The 23,053-nt window shown below is 43.4% G+C and overlaps 1 protein-coding gene across 1 annotated transcript in view; it reads left to right on the top strand.

Annotated features, from left to right (window-relative positions):
* ppl (periplakin) overlaps positions 1-23,053 on the top strand; it is an 89,285-nt gene that overhangs the window by 41,044 nt on the left and 25,188 nt on the right. Inside the window, exons 6-16 of the mRNA XM_080724163.1 lie at positions 826-867; positions 3,186-3,347; positions 5,284-5,391; positions 5,949-6,044; positions 7,890-8,012; positions 9,596-9,742; positions 10,623-10,774; positions 16,231-16,334; positions 17,574-17,731; positions 19,024-19,202; positions 21,492-21,630. Of these exons, the coding sequence (XP_080580289.1) occupies positions 826-867; positions 3,186-3,347; positions 5,284-5,391; positions 5,949-6,044; positions 7,890-8,012; positions 9,596-9,742; positions 10,623-10,774; positions 16,231-16,334; positions 17,574-17,731; positions 19,024-19,202; positions 21,492-21,630 (1,410 nt within the window). The remainder of the gene's footprint in view (positions 1-825; positions 868-3,185; positions 3,348-5,283; positions 5,392-5,948; positions 6,045-7,889; positions 8,013-9,595; positions 9,743-10,622; positions 10,775-16,230; positions 16,335-17,573; positions 17,732-19,023; positions 19,203-21,491; positions 21,631-23,053) is intronic.

Below are 23,053 nucleotides of genomic sequence, written 5' to 3' on the forward strand. Positions count from 1 at the left end.
ATAACCTACGCCGTGTTGTAGTCATCAGGCGGACTACAGGTTTGCTGGAAAGACCAAATCAGAAACAGAACTCAAAAATGTTTAAAATGTGTTTAAATTGATATGATCATTTCGTTAGTTCATAATAATCGGTTGGTATGTCCCGTGTTGAGTACCCTAAGACAGTGTTTCTCAATCTTTTTTGGTTTGAGTACCCCCTTTCCCAGATCTTTGAAACCAAGTACACCTTTTACCCGTAAAAAAACAAAAAAAAAACACTGCAATTAAAACCATCACAAATAAGAAAGGGAGTGAGAGTTTCAAACAGTGTCTCATGAACAGATTTATTTTCAACACTGTGGCCATAACATTTAAGTCCAGTTTTCATGTCAATAACTTGCATTCAAACATCACTCAAACACATCCCAGTTGCCTGGTACCATAATTTGGCTCAGCAACTATCAGGCTCACAACATGTTTCTCCAAGTGTGATCATTAAACATAACAGTGATTTATTATAGGCCTACTTCTTTTTTTTTTCTTTTTTGGGGACATTTTCTGGAGTACCCCCTGCAGTACCTCCACGTACCCCTAGGGGCACACGTAACCCCATTGGAGAAACACTGCCCTAAGATAGCACAGGCTGATTAGATCTTTCTAAAACCATTTCATCATGAGCAAGAGTGTAGTAGAAAGTGGGTTTCTTTAACAATTATGCAAAAAGACTACAACGATACCAGTATCGATAATATTCTATTAAGTTCTGTTGATTTAATTTCCCTCTCTGCTGTATATATCATTATTTGCTTGTGTCCTCATTGTATTTATCTTTCCTCTTCTTTCTAGGATTACGTCAGTGGCCTGCAGGTCAAGTACAACAAGCTCCTGGTAAGAACACCGTTTCTGTAAGCCCAAGGCTGTGTGTGTGTGTGCGTGTGTGTGTGTGTGTGTGTGTGTGTGTGTGTGTGTGTGTGTGTGTGTGTGTGTGTGTGTGTGTGTGTGTGTGTGTGTGTGTGTGTGTGTGTGTGTGTGTGTGTGTGTGTGTGTGTTTGTGCGTGTGCGTGTGCGTGCGTGCGTGCGTGCGTGCGTGTGTGTGCTTGAGCACGCGTGCATGTGAGGGTCAGAATTATGACAGAATTATGACAGTCTATAGCAACAGAAAATATTGTGTAGGGCCGGGCCAAAAGGCAGTGCTCCCCGCACGATGTGCACCCGGCAAACTAAACACACAGCTTTACCTCCGACTTCAGTGAATAAATACTTTAGCAGTTTTTGTTAAAAACCCAGCATTCGGCATCGACTTTTCTTTTTTTAGCCACTTTAGCCATTTTTGATGGGTAAGGTAAGGCAGGTCATCTTGAATTGTGACCAGTCTGACCACCTGCTTGTTATTGAGACAACATCCAATGCACACACATGTGCTGATGTACGCATTGCGTCCATATGCATGTGAATAAAAAACTTCAAAATAAAAGCAATGCAGCTTTAGTCCATGCATGCATGAGGTAAAATTTGAAAATGTGTTTATTTTGTAAGGTTCCATTAACCCTACACAGGCCCGTCAGAGTGAACCAAAGGGCCGCATACGGCCCCCGGGCTGTACAATGCCCAGGTCTGGTAGGCTACTTATTTGTGTGCGATCTGCACAGAAAATAGCAGATCTACCAATAAGATCACAATCCGTTGCATATCACGCCGCGTTATGAGCTTGAATATCAGATTTCCTTTTGCTTCAGTTGCCAAAAGGAACGTTGTAAGCACTCAATACATTTATGTCCTCACAAGTTTAGTATGTGTGTGTGTGTGTGTGTTTGTTTGTGTGTGCGTGCGTGTGTGTGCGTGGGTGGGAGTTCAGTACTGCTTGCTCATAAACCTGTCACTTGCGTGATGGCTTTCACTTTCAGCCCCTGTGGCTACAGCTCTATGCGTGCTTGTGTGTATGTGTGTGCGTAGATGCGTGCGTGCGTGGGAGCCCTGTGGCTAGCAGTGTGTGTTCCTGTTTGTTCTTCTGTGATGGGGAACGGCGTGTCTCTCATCACCTGACAATAACCACCTGCTAGATGAATGTGTGCAGTGGCGTTTCTGAAAATTGTGGGGCCCCCCTGCGAGGAGGTGGGTGGGGGCCCTTTTGCAAATGATGCGCAGATACTCTACCGACTCGTCGGGTCGAGGGGAGCACATATAAATACACAATTAAGCTTTTAATACCACAACTTTTACACCACCAACAAGCGGAGTATGAACATGATTAGTGCCAACTCTACCAGAGGGAGCTTGACACTAGAAACACAGCTGTAAACACAAAGCAATCTGTTGGACATTGTGTTTGATATGTCCATTCTAAACAACTGTTGCAGTGGGCCGCTAGGCTAGGGGGCTGCCCAGTGGCAAAAAAAAAAAAAAAGATTTTTTTTTTTTTTTTGGGGGGCCCCGCCCCCCCGCCTTGCGGGGGTTGCGGGGGTCTCCCCTACGCCACTGAATGTGTGCACTTGTGTACACAATCTATACTTGAGTATGCAGTACAGTTGAGTGTACTGTTAATTGAAGGATACCCAAACAGTACAGTACATGACTCCAACATGTGATGCAACGTACATTACAAGTATCGACACAGGGAATGTAGATTGTGGATTTTGCACGTGGTAATCTGGACAGATTTGTACGATAAAAACGGTACAAACATCAATCTATTGCCACAAATCCTTTCAGTGCACAACTCTGAATTAATTTGATTTAATTCATGCATTAATTGTGTTAGATTCTTGTCCAAGTAGGGCTGTCACGATTATGACATTTTACATGACGATTAATTGTCACTCAAATAATTGCGATTAAACGATCTAATTGTGTTTTTGTCGTTGACAATTACATGTCTGTTTGGCTTTGAGGCTTAGAAGTTGCACATGGCAGATATGACGCATAACCTAAATATACAAATAAATGACATATTTGACAACTTAATACTTAAAAAATAACATTCAAAGTGGAAATAGCCAATCTACATTGCGAGACATTGTGAGCTTGTAGATCTGCTATTTCCAGTATTTTTGAAAAGGTTTGAAAATACATGAACATTTTTCAACATGGAAACGATTATGGCGAAATGATTGCTGTTGGATAATTATGTAATATCGTGACATGTGTGTCCATGATGCTGTGTGTTTCCCTGCTTCCTCCTCACCATCCGGTCTCCTTCTCTCTACCAGAGCACGTCGGGTGCGCGGCAGCGCCACCTGCTGAGCCTGCGGGACTACATGCAGCGCTGCACCAACGAGCTCTACTGGATGGACCAGCAGGCAGAGGAACGCATCCACTACGACTGGAGCGACACCAACCTGGACTACCCTGCACGCCTCCGGCAGTATGAGGTATGAGAATGTCATGTGTGATTCAAGTTTCTTTTTCCCATTTAGGCCTAGAATTATTGAATGCTTTAACCAGCGAAAAATAGCAGATCTACAAGCTCACAGCGCGGCACCGAGTGCCTGTAGATCTGCTATTTTTGAAAAAAAATCGTGAAAATGTGTGCAAATCTTTGAATATATGTATTTTCAAAGCGAACGTTTGTAACTCAAATTTTGCTTCTGGGGGGTCCCTGGAACTAAATATTTGTAGATGGGGGTCCGTGGCCAAATACATATCATTTTGGGGGTCCTTCACATGAAAAGGTTTGAGAACCACTGACTTAGTAGTCTCTCAAGAACAGACTAACTGAGCTCCTGTTAAGTGAAAAGGACCTTTTCTTTGATGATGGCTAAGCCAGATTGCTGACATAGAAACATAGGTGTTTCAAAAAAATCTTAGAAGGATTCAAAAGACACTTATAGAATCGGGTCAAAATTCTAATTTTCACGATTTTTCAAAAATAGCAGATCTACAAGCTCGCAGCGCGGTAGTTAAAGCATAAAATAATAATACACTATAATGTGTACCCGTTATAAATGGGTTATTAGGCTAAACCCCTTGAGATGTGCCATCTCGTTTTAGAGGGGGGCCCCCAACATAAATACTTGTTACAATTGTTACATGTATACAGGGTAGACAAGACATACATGGACAGAACAAAATAAAAAACACAACACACATACAATAACATTATGAACCTTGATAAAAAATCACAGCATTAAATCAGCATTAAATCCTATGGTATCAGACGTTCAGTAAAATGTTAGCCTATGTTCAAAACATTGAATGCAAAAGGATATTATCAAATGTAGAGACAAATGGCATATAATGTCAGGTTTACTGATAACAGGAACATACAACCTCCAAGTAAGAAGACAGTGCACGTTTAAAAACTGGGAATGTTAAAACTAGCTCTAATGTTAACCGGTATTATTCCAATCTGAGGGAGCTTTGAAAGAAAAGGCATGTGTACCAATTTCATTAGTAACCAAATCAACAATACATTATATAATACAATATGATACATAATAATACGATACAATATATATACATAAATGCGACCTACGGTCGGACGCAGTTTACTGTTCCCCTGACACATCAATGTGACATCACAGGCGGCATCACAGTGATGTCAGATACTCAGATCTCCATATTATGAGCATAAACAAACAAAATAGCAGATCTACATGCTCACAACGCCTCGCAACGTGAGCATGTTGATCGGCTATTTTCACAATGTTCGCCTCTTGCTTACTTAATGTTTGACAGTTTGGCCAGTCCTGTCGAATATTCGACTATTCAAATACTTTAAGGTAGAATAATTTGAATAGTAAAAATCACTATTCGTGAATGCCCTACAGACCAGTGGTTCTCAATCAGTGGTCCAAATGGACCCTTATAGATCTTTAACTCTTGAGAGCGTAACATCTGCATTACTCAACGTACAAGAAGTCTACACAATTAGAGAATTTCAACGTCAACGTTAGTCAACTTTTGCCTGTTATCTCGCCAATACAGCGAGTTTCTGAGAGCCTAAATCTCATCGAATGGTGGTCCATGGTCCATAAATAATGGCCTCTAATATTTGACAATTTGGAGGTATTAAAAAGTCCTTAAATTGTCACTAGAAATGTGCAGATACCCTCCATACACTTAAACTTTTTTTTTTTTTAAACTTGTTGCCATGTTTACTGTTGAGTGAGAAAACAAGGTTGCACATTACGGGGACCCCCCAAAATAATCTCGGGGACTCCCTAAAATAATTTGCCCCCATGGGGTCCCATAATCTTGGGGACTCCCTAAAATAATTTGCCCCCATGGGGTCCCGACCCACAGGTTGAGAACCACTGCTCTGTTTCATACTGTTCACACATGCGTCCATGCTTTGCGTTTTGTCAGAACTTCATCAGCAAGTGTCTGGAGTCCAAGGAGGCCACCATCACCAAGCTCAACGAGGACGGAGAGAAGCTCCTCGCCGCCGAGCATCCTGGGAAGAACGTCATTGAGGTAAACCGACCGCGTGTCCCTTTTCCATCCAAACGACTCCAGGAAGTACGGCCATTTCATGTCACGTCAATTCACTCATTCAGAGACGTGCTGGGCCCCTGATTCAGCCCGGGAAAAAGAGTTGGAGAGGCCCTCATTGCAAGCTCTAGAGAGAGATCTCTCTCTATAGCGCTGCTGCTACTCAAAGATTTGTGACAAAGTGACAAGCCAGTGGGCCAATTACATGAGTTATATTTCGTCGTTGTCGGGTGGAAACCTTGTATGTCCAAAACCATTTGTTTTGTATTTTTAACATTTTAAATATGATTTAAACTAGTGAAAACAGCCGATCTACAAGCACACAACGCCTCGCACCGCGAGGCGTTGTGTGCTTGTAGATCTGCTGTTTTCACTACTTTTGTGCAACGGCCTTGTATGATGAAGCAGGGCTTTACTTTGCGAAAAGATGTACAAATTTGAAATTTGGAGATACGAGGTTTCTGCTCGACGTTTTTTTCCCAATGGCCAGCACGTCCCTGCACTCATTATCTTATTTACATGTCCACGCTCTCCCTCAGGCTCACATGGAGGCTGTCCACGCCGACTGGAAGGAATACCTCAACCTGCTCATCTGCGAGGAGAACCACCTCAAGCACATGGACGAGTACCACAAGGTCTGTACCACGCTACCGCACTGTAGTAGCATTTCTTTTTTTTCTTTTTTTTAAAGATTTGTTTTTGGGCTGTTTATGCCTTTATTTGATAGGACAGTAGACTGACAGGAAATGGGGAGAGAGATGGGGAATGACATGTGGCAAAGGTCGTCCGGATCGGGAATCGAACCTGCGACGCCAGCAGGCATCATAGTGGTATGTGGTACGCGCCTTGACCACTAGGCCAGCGGGCGCCCCGTAGTAGCATTTCTTAAAGTGCTTTGAGAATATTTGGAATTGATCAATATCACTATCCCACTTGAGCCCCAAAATGGTAAATGGTGCATTTATATAGCGCTTTTATCCAAAGCGCTTTACAGAGATTGTGCATTACATTCACCCATTCACGCACACATTCATACACCGATGGCAGAGGAAACCATGCAAGGCACCAACCTGCTCACCGGGAGCAATTAGGGGTTCAGAGTCTTGCCCAAGGACTCTTCGACATTAACTCAGGGGGAGCCCGGATTCGAGCTGGGAACCCTTCGGGAACCCTTCGTGCTCTAATAACGGTTTCTCTACCCCTGAGCTATGCCGCCCCATAACCAGTCACACAACTGTTCATTGGTCAATACATCAATAGAGAACAAATCAAATTACAATTTCAATGTTGATTCTGCTACATTGGCCCTACAGCACATATAATCAGCTGCCATTGTATTTTTCATCAATGCATTACTCATATAACATTATTATTATACATTATTTTTACTTGTTTTTATCATTTTTTACCCTATACTTTTACATTACTAATATTACAGCACTACTCCCACTAAAACTTCTGTAGAGTTTACACAGTTTGAAATATATTCATAAGATTCTGCCTATCAATTGATTACACCTTGATGGACAATTTCTCTATTCACTATATATGTCTCCAATGAGGTCTTGAGTCTTTTTCACTATTCAGAAGGCAAATTTTCCATAGGCGGAGGTCTTTTTCAATCCTCTTTTCCCTAGTAAGTGATCACAGCATTACAATTTGGTAAGAGAAATGTGATGTTTTACACTGCATTTGTGAATTTTCAGGGGTTAGCTTACATTTGGTGGGTCAAGAAGAGTAGCCACAATCATTGTAGTTTTGTGTCCACAACTGTTCCAATTTGGGCATGCATTTTAGGCGGATTTTTCCCCTGGACCCCCCTGGGGTTCAAGTGGTTTTAACCACTTAGAGCCAGACCTCAGTTTCACTGTATTTGGTGTGTTCTCGATGTAATCTAAATGTACACAAAATAAAAAAGTAGGATGTTTTTTTTTTTTTTTACTTGTGACCCATATTTATTGGTCCGCAGCCCCCAAGTGGGCCCCAGTGTTCTAATGTTGGTATGCACCTCACATAGATTAAAGTTATATTATAGAATCATGTCGTGGACAGACAATAGCCGATCTGCTATTTTCAGTTATTAGCTATTTTAGGGTGAAGCTGAAAGAGTAAAAGTGTTCAAACAAGCAATAGAATAGATAAGATGTGTTTTAATTGGTCAAACTAGCTATATAATGCATGTTCAGAAGCATCTTCCATGAACGCCTAATTGTCTCGGATATTTCAGGTTAAAGGGATATTTCACTTTCTAAAAATCTTTTTGTCATTTTATCATCTAATCAGGCTTTTGGGAACACCCAGGACAGTTTTTGAATTTCTTCATTCAGTATTTACATATTTGATATTCATTTTGTGTGTGTGTGTGTGTGTGTGTGTGTGTGTGTGTGTGTGTGTGTGTGTGTGTGTGTGTGTGTGTGTGTGTGTGTGTGTGTGTGTGTGTGTGTGTGTGTGTGTGTGTGTGTGTGTGTGTGTGTGTGTAGTACTACAAGGAGGCCCGGGACAGCCAGGACCTGCTGAAGAGGCTGGACACAGAGATCACCCAGAAGTACAACCCAGAGTTCAAAGACGTCTACCAGATGGACGGGCTGATCCAGGACCTGGACGTGAGTTTACCTTTTCATCCTAGAAGAACTACAAATGTCCCCGTTCTTTTCATGCACTTTATTTTCAACCCCTAAGGTTAGGTTTAGGCATAGTTCTACTGAGTTTAAGATTAGGAATACGTTTAGGCTTAGGCATAGTTTTACTGAGGTCAAGATTAGGAATAGGGTTAGGTTTAGGCATAGTTTTACTGAGGTTAAGATTAGGAATAAGGTTAGGTTTAGGCATAGTTTGACTGAGGTTAATTTTAGGAATAAGGAATAATACACAATTAAACTCTAGACAACTAGAGGGAAATTGCCAAAAAGTGGTAAAAATGTGCTTGTGTGCGTGCGTGCATGCGTGCGTGCGTGCGTGTGTGTGTGTGTGTGTGTGTGCGACTACTAATCATTGTGTATATCCCTGCACTGTCTGCATGTAACCTTGATGCATGAAAATGCTTCACTCCTTTCACTTATACATATTTTGTTTTGATTGCATTGTATTGTGTACACCAGTGTTGTTTTTGACAGCAAACTTTGATTTTGTTTTAGTCATAGACTTTTGAATAAAATGTAATTTAGTTTTTGTCATAATTTAGTCACCTGAAAAGTATTAGTTTTAGTATAATTTTAGTCGACTAAATCTACAGTTGATTTAGTCAACTACAATGTATTTTGGCAGGCCTTGATGACATCGTAATAACTGATTTTACACTTGGTTGTGTGCTGAAAATAGCAGATCTACAAGCTCACAACGTGTCGCGCTGCGACGCATTGTGAGCTTGTAGATCTGCTATTTTCAGCAACACCTGAAAGCAACCAAACAAAAATCACTCTCCTCTCCACTAGTCCCTCCCCAACGTTTTAGTCTAGTTTTTTATTTTGTTGATGAAATTGTCAATATATTTAGTCTTAGTTTTAGTCATCACAGCTTAGTTTTTATTTTGTTTTTATTTCGTTTTCGTCCGTGAAAAAAACGCAGTCGACAAAAACATTTCGTCATTAGTTTTAGTCGACACAATCAACACTGGTTTACACTTCTGCTTTGCCAATAAATCCAATTGAATTGAATGCAGGGACGTGCTGGCCATTGGGAAAAGCGGGACAACTCCCGAACGGCCGGTTCATTCCCGGCCGGTCCAGGCCGGCTATTAGGAAAAAATTAAACTGTTTGCACAAAAGTAAAAATTAAACTGTTTGCACAAAAGTACAAATTTAAATGTTTGCACAAAAGTAGTGAAAACAGCCGATCTACAAGCACACAACGCCTCGCACCGCGAGGCGTTGTGTGCTTGTAGATCTGCTGTTTTCACTAGTTTAAATCATTTTTTAAATGATAAATACAAAACAAACGGTTTTGGACATACAAGGTTTCCACCCGACAACGACGAAATATAACTCATGTAATTGGCCCACTGGCTTGTCACTTGTCATGATCTGAAATGGCAAATCTTTGAGTAGCAGCAGCTACTATATCTCTCTCTATAGAGCGCAATGAGGGCCTCTCCAATTCTTTTCCCCGGGCTGAATCAGGGGCCCAGCACGTCCCTGATTGAATGTAATTGAATGTAATTGAATGTAATTGAATGTAATTGTGTGAACAGGACCAGGCCAAAGCCATGGACCTCCTGGACGAGCGGGTGAAGGCGCTGCAGAAGCGCAGCCTGCAGGTGCTGCCTCTCAAGGCGCGCAGGGAGGCCACGCAGAAGCTGCTCCCCATCGAGGCGCTGTGCGAGTTCGACACCGATGAGGTAACTCTCTCACACACACACACACACACACACACACACACACACACACGCACACACACACACACACACACACACACACACACACACACACACACACACACACAGAGAGGCGTCAACTGGGTACCTTGGCTACGGGGGGGGGGGGGGGGGGGGGGGGACAAAATGTACTGTACTTCTTAAAATAAATTCAAGAATGTCTCTATGACTATCTGCATAGATTATTCTGTTATTAAATCAATTTAAACTGACTACAATGCAAATTAGAACAAAATGATTGCTTTCACAAGGTATTATATTCTCCACAACACTTGTGTCCCCTCTATCTTGACAAAATGGTAAGGTATGGCAACATGTACTCAAAAAGTTGGAGATTTTAAAAGCTGGATTGCATAGAGATTACATTGAATTACCAAGCCAACCATTAGCTTGGCTTCTCTCAGTGTGAATGCAGCATCAGATGCTGCTTAGCTGTCTCCTCCACCCCCAGCCTCTTGATGAGTCTGGCTCAAATACTGAAGCAATAAGCCACAAGAGGCGAGTGGTTACCTGGTATTTTACACCGGCTGAGAGGCGTAGGCCCCCTCTCAGCCGGTGTAAAATACAGGTAACCACAAGCCTCGCGTGGCTTATTGCTTTTCTAAAACGGTTACAATATGGCAACATGAAAAATCATAGACATGCGATTATGTCAAATAATTGCGATTATGTCAAATAATTGCGATTATGTCAAATAATTGCGATTAGACGATGATGTAATAATTGTGACAGCCCTAGCCAAGGGCAGTTTTTTTTGCCCAGGCGGATTGGTCTGGTTCCAGGTTATGCTCTTACGGCCTTTAGCCCTGCAGATGACTGATGAGTGTTGTGTTGATGTGCACAGGGCCAGATCGCACGCGGTGAGAGGTACACGCTGCTCAGGAACAGCAGCGACAAGTGGGACGTGAAGGACGCGGCGGGACGCAAGCTCACCGCCCCGGGGGTCTGCTTCATGATCCCCCCGACGGACGCAGAGGCCGTGGCCGCGTCGGACAAGTGAGTCGGTGCACTGGACTCTGATGGCCTGATTGTCTTACAGTGGAAAATCCTCAATGTTAGTTTAATGAGAGTTAAAGGGGAACTACAGTAGGCAAGTCTGTGTGTATACAAACACATACGCCCCTCCTCTCTGACCGGCATCAATAACACGTATGTTATCTTCATTATTTCTTAATATATCAGTCAAGTTCTCCTCAAAACGTTGTACCGACAGTACAAAGGCAGGGCCCTTAGCCAATGAGGTGCAGCCAAAGCAGGGTAGATCTTTGTGCCCATACATGGTGTTCCATGCGAGCCCACACTGTTTCGTAGGAACAGTATTTCTAGTACAACTAGAAAGATGCAATTGGAAATTGAAGGTGTGGTTGCTGACGTGACTATATTCTGCAGTAATCTAACTGTAATGTGAAGCTCCACCAATTGATTCCCTATTGATTCCCACTCCCATTGATTCCCTATCCCATTGATTCCCTATTGATTCCCATTCCCATTGATTCCATTAATGGCAGCGGAAAAGTTTATCTAGTGGCGGAAAAGTTTACCTAGTGAAAAGAAAGTTTCCACACTAATGACTTGCATTTATATAGCGCCTTTCATGAACGTATGTAGACGGCACCTGGGAGCAGGTTGGGTTAGCGCCCCAGCCTGTGTCTTCCGTGAGCTTGTAGATCTGCTATTTTTGAAAAAGTTGTGAAAACTGTGTAAAGTTGTGAAAACTGTGTGCAAATCTTTGAATATACCGGTATGTATTTTCAAAGCAAACGTTTGTAACTCAAATTTTGCTTCTGGGTGGTCCCTGGAACTAGATATTGAGATGGGGGTTGAGATGGGGGTCCGTGGCCAAATAGGGGTCCTTCACATGAAAAGGTTTGAGAACCACTGACATAGTAGTCTCTCAAGAACAGACTAACTGAAGTTAAGTGAAAAGGACCTTTTCTTTGACGATGGCTGGCCAGATTGCTGACATAGAAACATAGGTTTTTCAAAAAATCTTAGAAGGATTCAAAAGACACTTTTAGATTTGGGTCCAAATTCAAATTTTCACGATTTTTCAAAAATAGCAGATCTACAAGCTTGCAGCGCGGCACTCGGTGCCGCGCTGTGAGCTTGTATATCTGCTATTTTTCAATAGTTAAAGCATAAAGTAATGATACACAATAATGTTTACCCGTTCTAAATGGGTTTGACTCATAAGGGTCCATTTAGCTGGGGCCCTCTGTTTCTCTGCGCAGCCAATCTGGCAAACTGTTCATGGATCAGTGTCATATTTCAGGTGCATACTGCCAGTAGACCATGGAAGGCAATACCCAAATACCTATCAAATATGCTCCATGGTTTTGATTGATTGATTGATTGATTGATTGATTGATTGATTGATTGATTGATTGAATGCTTTATTAATCGCTTGTTCCTGTCGAAATAAACAAATAAATGAAAAAAACTAAAAGTCAAAAGTCTAGAGCACGGAAGTACAGTAATACACTCGGGCTAAGGATAACACAAAACAAGTCCTGGGGACTTGTTTTCATTGTGATCCTATGTATTGAATTCATCAACATAGCATAGGATATTATAACACATTATTTAATATATATCATAAAACAAATACAACTAGCTATCTTTACAGAGAAAAAGGAGAATCCGCGGCAGTGTATGACCCCTCATTTTAAGGGGATTTAACTCTTTTTCCGCTTTGAACGTTAACGCTCGCCCCAATTCTGAACGCGGCTCAAAGTCAATACGAACGCTCGTTCTTTTACCTTGTTTGAGCACTGTAAGCTGATGAGGGGTCGCGCGGGTGTGTACTGTAAAAACATCTCCCGTAATGCTGCTTTCAAATCTCCACCACAAGTAAACATCAATGGTTGTCCAATTCACTTCCTGGCTGTATTCTGTGGACCTGATCTAGATTATGCATTTCTACGCTCTGAACGATGGAAAGAGGCTTATTGCATAAGGCTCCCCCCCTGCCATCAGTTTGGCTACAGTACACATATACTGTATGTTTCCACTGAAAAATGTTTGGAAATCATCCATAGATCATTTTCTATAACATCGCAAAGGTAAGCTACTTTTTGATGGCACCAGCACAAATAAATAAATAATAAATCCGGCAGTAGAACTGTTAACATCTATCATAAAAGCCCACGTTACGTTTTGGCCTATAATTCCTGGACCATAGGTTGCACACTCAACCAGTGTTTCCCGCATTACTTCGACTAGCTTGTTCGACCCCCAAATTCAGACCGCCTTTTAGTTGGCCCGTCTAAACAAACGCAGAGCCCAAAGTGCTACTCCTATCTACAGATCGCCTGGCATTAGGGGTGGGCGATATGGTGATACTTATCGTTGAGATGATACAATGTCTACATGATATGCCTTTTCAGAGGTATCATATATATCGTGATACAATTGAGGGATCCTTGTAAAAAATCCTGTTGAATTGTTAATACAGAGATTCATTGCAGAATTCAATTTAAACCTGCATTTTGGTTTAAATCAGTTCTCAAAATGTAAAATGTCAAGGTCTCCACTTAACTCTGACAGCATACAAATTAAACGGTTTCGTTTGTATACTGTCAGAGTTACATACTTGTAAAGTTCAATTTAGACCTCCCAAAAGGAACCCAGAGAGTCTAGTTTTTGTCAAGTAACTTGAACAATAACCATAAAAACCAACGTGAAAAAGAATCGTGATAAAATCGTATATCGTGATACAGCTGGGGAAAATATCGTGATATTGTATTTTTCCATATCGCCCACCCCTACCTGGTATCTAGTCATCGTGTCGTCATTTCGCGTTACTCTCTCCTCATTGGCTGGCCCCATTTAGAACAATCCTCAACGTCCTATCAACACCCTCCGTATTCGGGCGTATCTGCATCGGGAGCTCCTGGCGGGCTTTCCTCTTCCTCGTGGTCATGGCCGCCAGCTCCCAGCAGACGTCGTGCGGGAGCTCCGAGCGCTCCAGGCCGCCCCGGATGACGGCCAGCTTGCACAACGTCTTCAGCTTGGGCCTGAGGTCCAGGACGTGGAGGTTGCCGCCGCGTGCCGCCGAGCCCCCGAAGAGGACCACGCGGTCGCCCACGGCGCAGCAGCACATGCCGTTGGTCCAGCTCCGGCCCCGGCCGCGGGGCACCACTTTGGTCCAGGCGAGGGTGTCCGGGTGGAGCCGCCACAGGTCCTTGACGGTCGTCCGGAAGGCCTCGCCGCTGAACACGTAGAGCGCGCCGCCGTGGGCGAAGGCGCCGTGGCACGCGCGGCGCCCCGGGGGCAGCGGCGGCACGGGAGGCGTCCTCAGCCAGCGGCGGGCCGCCGTGTCGAACACCCGGACGTTGTTGAACGGGACCCCCTGGCCCCCGAGCACGAACATCCTGGTCCCGACGACGGCGGCCGAGTGGCCCTGGGGGACGGGGCCCGGGTTGCCGTGGGCGCCGACCAGAGACCAGGCCATGGCGGCGCTGTCCAGCGTGTAGACGTCGTTGGTGCACGTGGTCTGCTGCAGCGTCCACCCGCCGTAGACGTACATGACCCGGCCCAGGACGCAGGCCGAGTGGCTCTGCCTCCCCCCCGGGAGCCTCCCGGACACCTTGGGCTTGAACCACGAGTGGGAGTCGACGCGGAACCCGTAGAGCGCGTTGCAGAACTCCATGGCGGAGGTGCGGCCTCCCCAGATGTAGATGACGCTGTCTATCAGCGCCGCCGTGTGGGCGTAGCGCATGGAGGGGACCTCGGGCGGACATTCTCCCGCTTCACTCGACGCCGGGGTCAGCGTTGTCCAGCGCAACGACACTGTGTTGAACACGTGAGCGTCTATGGGATGGGTGCGGGTGTTCTTCCCGTCGAACCCTCCGAAAGAGAACACGTTGTCCCCTACCGTCACCGCAGCGTTGTTGGACCTACTCGGCGCTCCTTTGAGACGCGCAGCCCAGGCCAACATCTATCGCAACTCTAGAATGACAGTCTAAATCTATTAGGATTCCTTATAAATCCTTCCCTATGGAATAATGCATTCCTTTTGTGTGTCTTATACACTTATATCGGTAGCTGTCAAATATGACATTTATATAACATGTGAGTCCATATTTGGACATTAAACAAACTAGACTGCACTCTGTACCAGGTGCCAACTTGCGCCTTGTGCCCCTGTGACAATATATGGCCTACTTGTGCGCCAGCAGAGTGTGCAAGTACTACTTTCGGTGCTGTCTGTATGTGGGAGGGCAAGTTGGCATTCTGTCGAGGTGCCAACTGGGCCTTGTTATTTATATCAGGCCACACTTGTTGGTGGTGACGTCACCAAGAACGGTGCTCCCTCATTGGCTAAAGGCCCTGCCTTTGTACTGTCGACCAGAAACTGACGCCACCGTGCTACGCTGGCGCAGGTAATTGTGGGCTCGCCTGAAAGGCAGGAACACTATGTTATCCTCATTATTTATGTAGTGAGTTCCGCCGCAGACAGTTCAAAGGTGAAAACACTATGGTTTTGTCATTATTTCCGCCGCATATCGTGTTCCGTTAGCCAATGAGGCGCAATTGGTGGAAAGAAAATCTGGGAGTGGTGTTAGCTGGAGTATTGGTTGAGCTTCACATGACAGTTAGCACGCTGCAGAATATAGTCACGAGAGAGCCCACACTGTTTCGTAGGAACAGTATTTCTAGTTAAAGTTAAATATTTCTTTTCAAAAAATCACACCCTGTGTGAAGTGAGCGGTGCTATTTATGAGTTCATTAAGCGAGGTCAGTATAAGCGCTCGCAAAGCCAATGTGACCCTGGGCATACAACTTTGGACAAACGGACAAAGCCCGATGTTGGAGCTTAGAGTAGCTCCTTCCAGTGGCACTGCTCAAAATATACTAAAAATAAAAAATATATACAACACGCCACGATGCGTCGAGATGTGAGCTACCAAGCATGCAAGTACCGCATTCGCTGGGTATGCATGACGATGTCCTTCTTTATTTAAGCCCGTAGCCCAATCAGGGACCAGCATTTCTGTCATCATTAACAGCCAATGAGGGACTATAGCATTCCTGGTGATGCCAGTGGTGATGTCACTGGCCGATCTACAAAGCTCACATGCGTGCCGCATTGTGAGCTTGTAGATCGGCTATTTTCACTCCTGCTGTTTAGAAAACACATCATAACAATCGTCCCTGTCGGGCAGAAACCTTGTATCTTCAAGTTTCAAATTTGTATGTTTTTTTCGTAAAGCAAAGCCCTGTTCATCATGCAAGACTGTCGCACAACACCAGTGAAAACAGCAGATCTACAAGCACACAACGCCTCACGGTGCGAGGCGTTGTGTGCCTGTAGATCGGCTATTTTCACTATTTTAAATCATTTTTAAAATGAACGATACAAACGGTTTTGGGCGTACAGCATTTTCCAATGCTTCCCGACAGTATTCGATGATTGTTGTATTGATGTATTGATCACTGTGTTCCTGCAGTCTGGCCAGCCAGCAGAAAGGCCTCAAGGTGAAGATGGCCAGCAGTAAGGGCAACCTGCAGAGCCGCCTGGCAGAGCTGAAGAAGCAGATCGGAGCTGGCACAGGTAGGGCTGTCATACACACCAGGGGGGTATCTGCTCGTTTCTAAAGCAGGGGTTTTCAAAGTGGGTGACGGGGCACCCTGGGGTGCCGCGACGGCAGTCCAGGGGTGCCGCGAGATCATTTGATAATATTTGGAATTTATTTGGACACTTGAAGAAATATTTAGTATCATTTTAAACTTTAAGTACAAAGTTATTTTCAGTCAGTTCTAACCAAAATGGCTATTATCTCAACGTTTTCCTCGCAACATAATCACTAAAATATCGTCACTGTCGGGCAGAAACCTTGTATCTCCAAGTTTCAAATGTGTACGTCTTTTGGTAAAGCAAAGCCCTGCTTCATCATACAAGACTGTCACACAAAACTAGTGAAAACAGCCGATCTACAAGCACACAACGCCTCGCGATGCTGAAAGTGACAATTTAAGAACTTTAACTCTTATTCTGCTTTGAACGTTCCTGTTCGCCCCAATTTTTCAGGTCGCGGCGCGCCAATACGGCGCTCGTTCGTTTACCTCGTCTGATGACTGTAAGCTGATGAGGGGTCGCGCGGCCGTGTACTGTAAACACATTTTCCGCGGTGATGGTGTAAAAAATCCATTATGCGTTAACATCAACGGAGACCAATTCACTTCCTTGTTGATTTCCTCTGGCCGTGAGGCTCTGTGGCCAGTGACTGGTCTGAATGTATGGCAACACATAACAGGCAAATTCACATTAAGTCTTGCATGACGCCGCCCTCTGCTGCCTGGCAGACCAAAGTGCACTATTGCACAATCAAAAAAATAATAATAATAAATAAATAAATGTCTGTCTATCTACTATAACGTCGCAAAGGTAAGCCGCTTTTTGATGGCACCAGACCCAATAAATAAATAAATAATCTGGCAGTAGTAGAGTTAAGGAACTCTAAAATGACAAATTAAACATTAGCCAAATTGTCAAATATTAGAGAAAATAGCAGATCTACATGCTTGTGAGCATGTAGATCTGCTATTTTCACAATGTTTGCCTCTTGGCCAATCCTGTCGAATATTCGACTATTCGAATACTTTGAGGTCAAATAGTTTGAATACTAGGACACGGACAAGCTGTGACGTTTCTCATAGTAAACTGTGACCTTCGGTCGCAACTATCAGAACATAGAGCCATTTTGTCACTTTTACCTTTAAGTAACCTCTTTCCACCACTGTAGAGGGGTGTCTGATGCTGTGCGTTGTGTGTGCGTCTCCCTCTATGCAGACAAGCAGGAGCAGCAGTGTCGCCAGCTGATGGCGGGTCTGGACAAGGTGGTCAGCGACCTGGACAAGCAGGAGAAGAGCGTGTACGCGCGCGTCCGCCCGCCTCTGGAGCACACGCGGCCCCTGCAGGACAGCAACGACCGTCTGCAGGACATCAAGGTAGGGTTGGGCGATTCATAATTTTTTATCGAAATCGGATTTTTTGGTTTGGAAGATTTAACCCATTTAGGGCCTAGAAATATCGAATGCTTTAACCAGTGAAAAATAGCAGATATACAAGCTCGCAGCGCTTGTATCCTGTACCCCCAAAGTGCCAGGCGACGTTGAATTTCTCCGTCTGTCCACTGAATGCTGCTCGCCAATTTCTTCTGTAGTGTAAAACTTTGTGAACTATTGTTTTATTTTCATTACACCCCTTGCGCTCTCATAGATCAAAATGCAATTCTCACGCTCTGTAATGGCATTGGACAGTTTAATATGTGACTTGGCTCGTTAGGTCAGGTTACTGCTTTCAGACTGAGAAACATCTTTGGAAATCAGATATGAATCGGATTCAAAACCACCTCTGGATGTGGCTCAAGACAAAATATTTAGTTCCAGGGACCCCCTATAAGCAGAATTTGAGTTACAAATGTTTGCTTCAAAAAATACACATATTCAAAGATTTGCACACATTTTCACGACTTTTCAAAAATAGCAGATCGATGCCACGCTGTGAGCTTGTAGATCTGCTATTTTTCAGTAGCTAAAGTATAAAATAATTTAAGGCTCCTCTACCTTGGGCCCTAGTAACTCAGTCCCTTGGACACTGCTCCTACAAATTTTGCCCTAAAATCACGCAAAGCGGTACGCAGTATGTCTAGAGTCATGTCATCAACATGGATCTGTCACATTTAGCGCCAACATCAGGCCGATTTTTACATGCGACACGACGGTCGCTTATCTCCCGATTTAGGGAGTCTTACTGGTATTTAGGTTATGTGTCGTATCTACCATGTGCAACTTCAAAGCCTAAAATAAGTAGGGCTGTCACAATTATTACATAATCGTCTAATCGTGATTATTTGACATTATCGCAATTATTTTGTCATAATCGTCATAATCGTGAATGTTGAAAAATGTCAGAAATAGTGGAAATAGCCGATCTACAAGCTCACAACGCGTCGCTTCACGACGCGTTGTGAGCTTGTAGATCGGCTATTTCCACTATCAATGTTATTTTTTAAGTAGTAAGTTGTCAAAATGTAATTTCTTCGTGTATTTAGGTTTTGTGTCATATCTGCCATGTGCAACTTCAAAGCCTAAAGGCCAAACAGAAATGTAATTGTCAACGGCAAAAACACAATTAAATCGTTAATCGCCAATTATTTGAGTGACAATTAATCGTCATGTAAAATGTCATATCGTGACAGCCCTAAAAATGAGAGTACTTTTCCCACCACTGTCTGCAGGACATCGCCGCTGCGGTGAACAAGCTGGAGCCAGAGAAGAGCTCCAAGGTGCAGGAGGCCCAGAGCTTCCTGACCTCCAACCCAGCCTGCACCAGCGGGGCTCAGCTCTACTCCAAGGTGGACCACGCCAACAACAAGTACAACAAGATCCAGATGCTCCTCAAGTGTTCCGAGGACAAGTAAGAGACCTGACATGGCTGCCGTCAGGGGGAAGAAGACCTTTTTCTTTTTACGTCGTTTCGTGAATTAATACCCTACTTCAGTGGTTCTCAACCTGTGGGTCGGGACCCCCAGGGGGGTCCCCAAATGATTATATATTAATTATGAATTATTAGATATGATTATTATTATATATTATTATAATGTTATTTTATTGTATTTATTCATTTATTTATTTATTTTTTTTTGGGGGGGGGGGGGGGGGGGGTTAGGGTGCAACATTGTTTTCTCACTCAACAGTAAACAGACCAACATAAAGTTTAAGTCTATAGAGGGTATCTGCACATTTCTAAAGTGACGATTTAAGGACTTTTTAATACCTCTAAAATTACAAATACTAGAACGGGCGGCCCAGCGTCTAGTCGGCGACCTGGCCAACTCGGAACAATGTAAATAGGGAATGAATGCCCCGCCCTTTAATGCAAACCCCATTATACCTGTTTTCATAGGACCCGTTTTGACCATCTGTCTGCCTGTGTCCATTTATGCCCATATATGGAGATATCTGTATCTGTCTGTCTGTCTGTCGGCGTCCATTTTATGTCCATATATGGAGATCACTGCAGTTATAGTTCTGGGTCCATTTTATGCCCATATATGGAGTATCTGTCTGTGCCTCCAACTGTGTTGCAGACACAGTGCCGGTTCCCCCTTTAATGCAAACCTCATTATACCTGTTGTCATAGGACCCGTTTTGAACATCTGTTTGCCTGTGTCCATTTATGCCCATATATGGAGATATCTGTATCTGTCTGTCTGCGTCCATTTTATGCCCATATATGGAGATCTTTGACCATCTGTTTGCCTCTGTCCATTTATGTCCATATATGGAGATATCTGTATCTGTCTGTCTGCAATCCATTTTATGCCCATATATGGGGGCATTCATTTTATGCCCATATATGGAGAACGCGCGTGCCCGTGGGACGAACGGTTCTCGAGATACGCGGATTACATACATACATACACACTCACAGAGATTTTTTGTTGACTCATTCATAGGACCCGTTTTGAACATCTGTTTGCCTGTGTCCATTTATGCCCATATATGGAGATATCTGTATCTGTCTGTCTGCGTCCATTTTATGCCCATATATGGAGATCTTTGACCATCTGTTTGCCTCTGTCCATTTATGTCCATATATGGAGATATCTGTATCTGTCTGTCTGCAATCCATTTTATGCCCATATATGGGGGCATTCATTTTATGCCCATATATGGAGAACGCGCGTGCCCGTGGGACGAACGGTTCTCGAGATACGCGGATTACATACATACATACACACTCACAGAGATTTTTTGTTGACTCATGTGGCGTACGTGATGTCAGAGCCTTTTATGAAGTGATGTCACAATGAGTCAGAGCTTTCGCCGATTTCCTCCGGAACAGCCTGATGTCAACAATCAACCCCGCATAAGGAGATTCCGAACGTTTCGCGCCGGTTCGGGAAAACCGCACGTCGGGTCGAGTCGAGACCCGGCACTGCACTCCGTGCCGCGGCGGGGAACGCGCATGCCGAATCTGAAGCCGGTGGGACGAACGGTTCTCGAGATACGCGGATTACAAACAAACAGACAGACAGACAGAGATTTGTCGCATTTATAGATAGATTAGAGGCAGAAATTGTGCAAATAGCCGATGCATTGTGGGCATGTAGATCTGCTGTTTTCACAATAGTTATATAAAATGTAATGCCTCAACTCTTAGTGCTCGTCAGGGTGGGGGGGGTGGGGGGGGGGGGGGGTCCCCAGTTAAAATGTGATTATTTGAGAGGTGGCTTTTCGAATTTTTGGGTTGTAATAAAAGGTGGGAAAGAAATACATATGCTGTACCCATAGAAATACATCCACAACCCACTGTTTGAGAAACTAGTGTTCTCAAAGTGGATTCCATGGACTCTGTGGGCTCCTTTAGGTTGGTCTAAATTGAAGTCTGTAAGTAACTCTGACAGTGTACAAATGTGTGTAGGCTACTGTACACTGACAGTGTACACTGCTTTTGGGTCCCCCCAGATGCGGACCCAAATGCATTTGGGTCCCCATCCGGAATCAATGGGGGTACATTTATTGTAATAAAATTATTGCGGCAAAAAACAAAACAAATATGATTGAACTCAGGTCTCCATGGTGTGAGTAATCAATAGAAAAAAAGTATTTTGGGGGGTGAACTACTCCTTTAAGGGGAGACCTTGAAATGTGAAAGTTTGAGAAAGCCTGTGCTAAACGAATGTGCTTTTTGGTGTTTCAGGCTTAAGAATTCCAACCGCCTGGAGAACTCCCTCCAGAATGGGAAGACCCTGGTGTCCTCCTATGAGAACAAGCTGGCCAGGGAGGAGGTGGCTCCAGCAGACATCAACACACTGGAGAAAACCCAGAAGGAACTGGCAGTAAGCAGCGCTACTAAAGCACAATACAATCTTGTGTAGATCTGCTATCCCCCCCCCCCAGAATATGCATAGCTGGGGTTCATGTGGTTATTTGTAATGATGTTTTCATATTTGGTTTGATTGATTGATTGGTTGAAGCATTTATTAGAAGGTTGCATAGGAAAGAAGTACAGTTTCATGACAGTACAAATCACTGGTACAAGGTCATCTGAAAGGAGATCATAGTAGGCCTTTCAGCTTATTTACACAGGAACCACTCGTATGTATATAACTTTGAAAGACAGACCGAAAGAACACAGTGCTTTGCACAGGGAATTGTCAGTAACAAAAAAAAAAAGAAAAAGAAAAAGCAGTCACAAAATAAAAAAAGAAATCGCACCAGTGCGAAGTGAGCGGTGCAAACTAATTCCTGCGCAGATCAGTGTTGATAGGCATGCATGGCAATATTGTTTTTGTTGTGTATGATGTCAGTCTAGAGGTCTGCTCAGATAAGTCTTTATCGTCATTTCTCATCAGTTAGTTGACCAAGCTACGGATTGTAGCTTGTAAGAGTGTCATAGTGTAATGATAAGTGACCTTATTTACCTCCAGAGAGGCCTCCAGAGAGGCGAGAAGAGGCCAGAAGATGAATATTTTAGTTTTTCAAAGTCTGTTCATTTGTATTTTAAACTTGTATTAGCTGCCTATCATTTATAACCTGTAAGATTTTCCACAGTCTGTCTAAAAGTGTGGTTATTTTATCGCTTATAAGTGATATTCATCTAATATAATTTTGAAATTCCAGGTTAGCACCGCTCAATATTTTTTTATGACGTATTTTACGCGGCCTAAACGCGTTATGACGTATTTTACGCGGCCTAAACGCGTTATGATGTATTTTACGCGGCCTAAACGCGTTCTAAATCAGGGTGAACCAATCGAGTGCCTCTCTGACTATGACATCATGGACAGATCAACAGAATCGAAGTGTTTCATTGGTCTAGCGAACTCATGTCATCATCATTTGTGACATCATAGTTTTGGTAAAAAAGCGGTCTATAGGAGCGGTTAACACCGCTCAAAAATAACAGGGGAAAAATAAATAATAGTAATAAAGTATAATAGGATATATTTACAAAGGAAAATGGGCTTAGTTTCAGGTGGTGCACTAATGTTTTCATATTTGTTGTAGGGTTGTTCGATGTGGCCTAAAAATAAAATCTCGATTTATTTCTCAGAAAAGTCGATTTTCGATTCCGATTTCGATTTTTTGGGGTAAAAGAATAATACATTGTTTCAACTATGTTGTTTTCATTTAAAAAATGCAAGGAAATGTTTTTTTTTTTATTATTGTTTTATTTTTTATATATAGCCAAATAGCAAAATGTAATAAAACAATAATAATAATAAGGGTAATAATAATAATAATAACTCTAGTTGCGCA

The sequence above is a fragment of the Nannobrachium achirus genome (assembly GCF_963921795.1).
Source record: "Nannobrachium achirus genome assembly, chromosome: 4".
In the NCBI taxonomy this organism is placed as follows: domain Eukaryota; kingdom Metazoa; phylum Chordata; class Actinopteri; order Myctophiformes; family Myctophidae; genus Nannobrachium; species Nannobrachium achirus.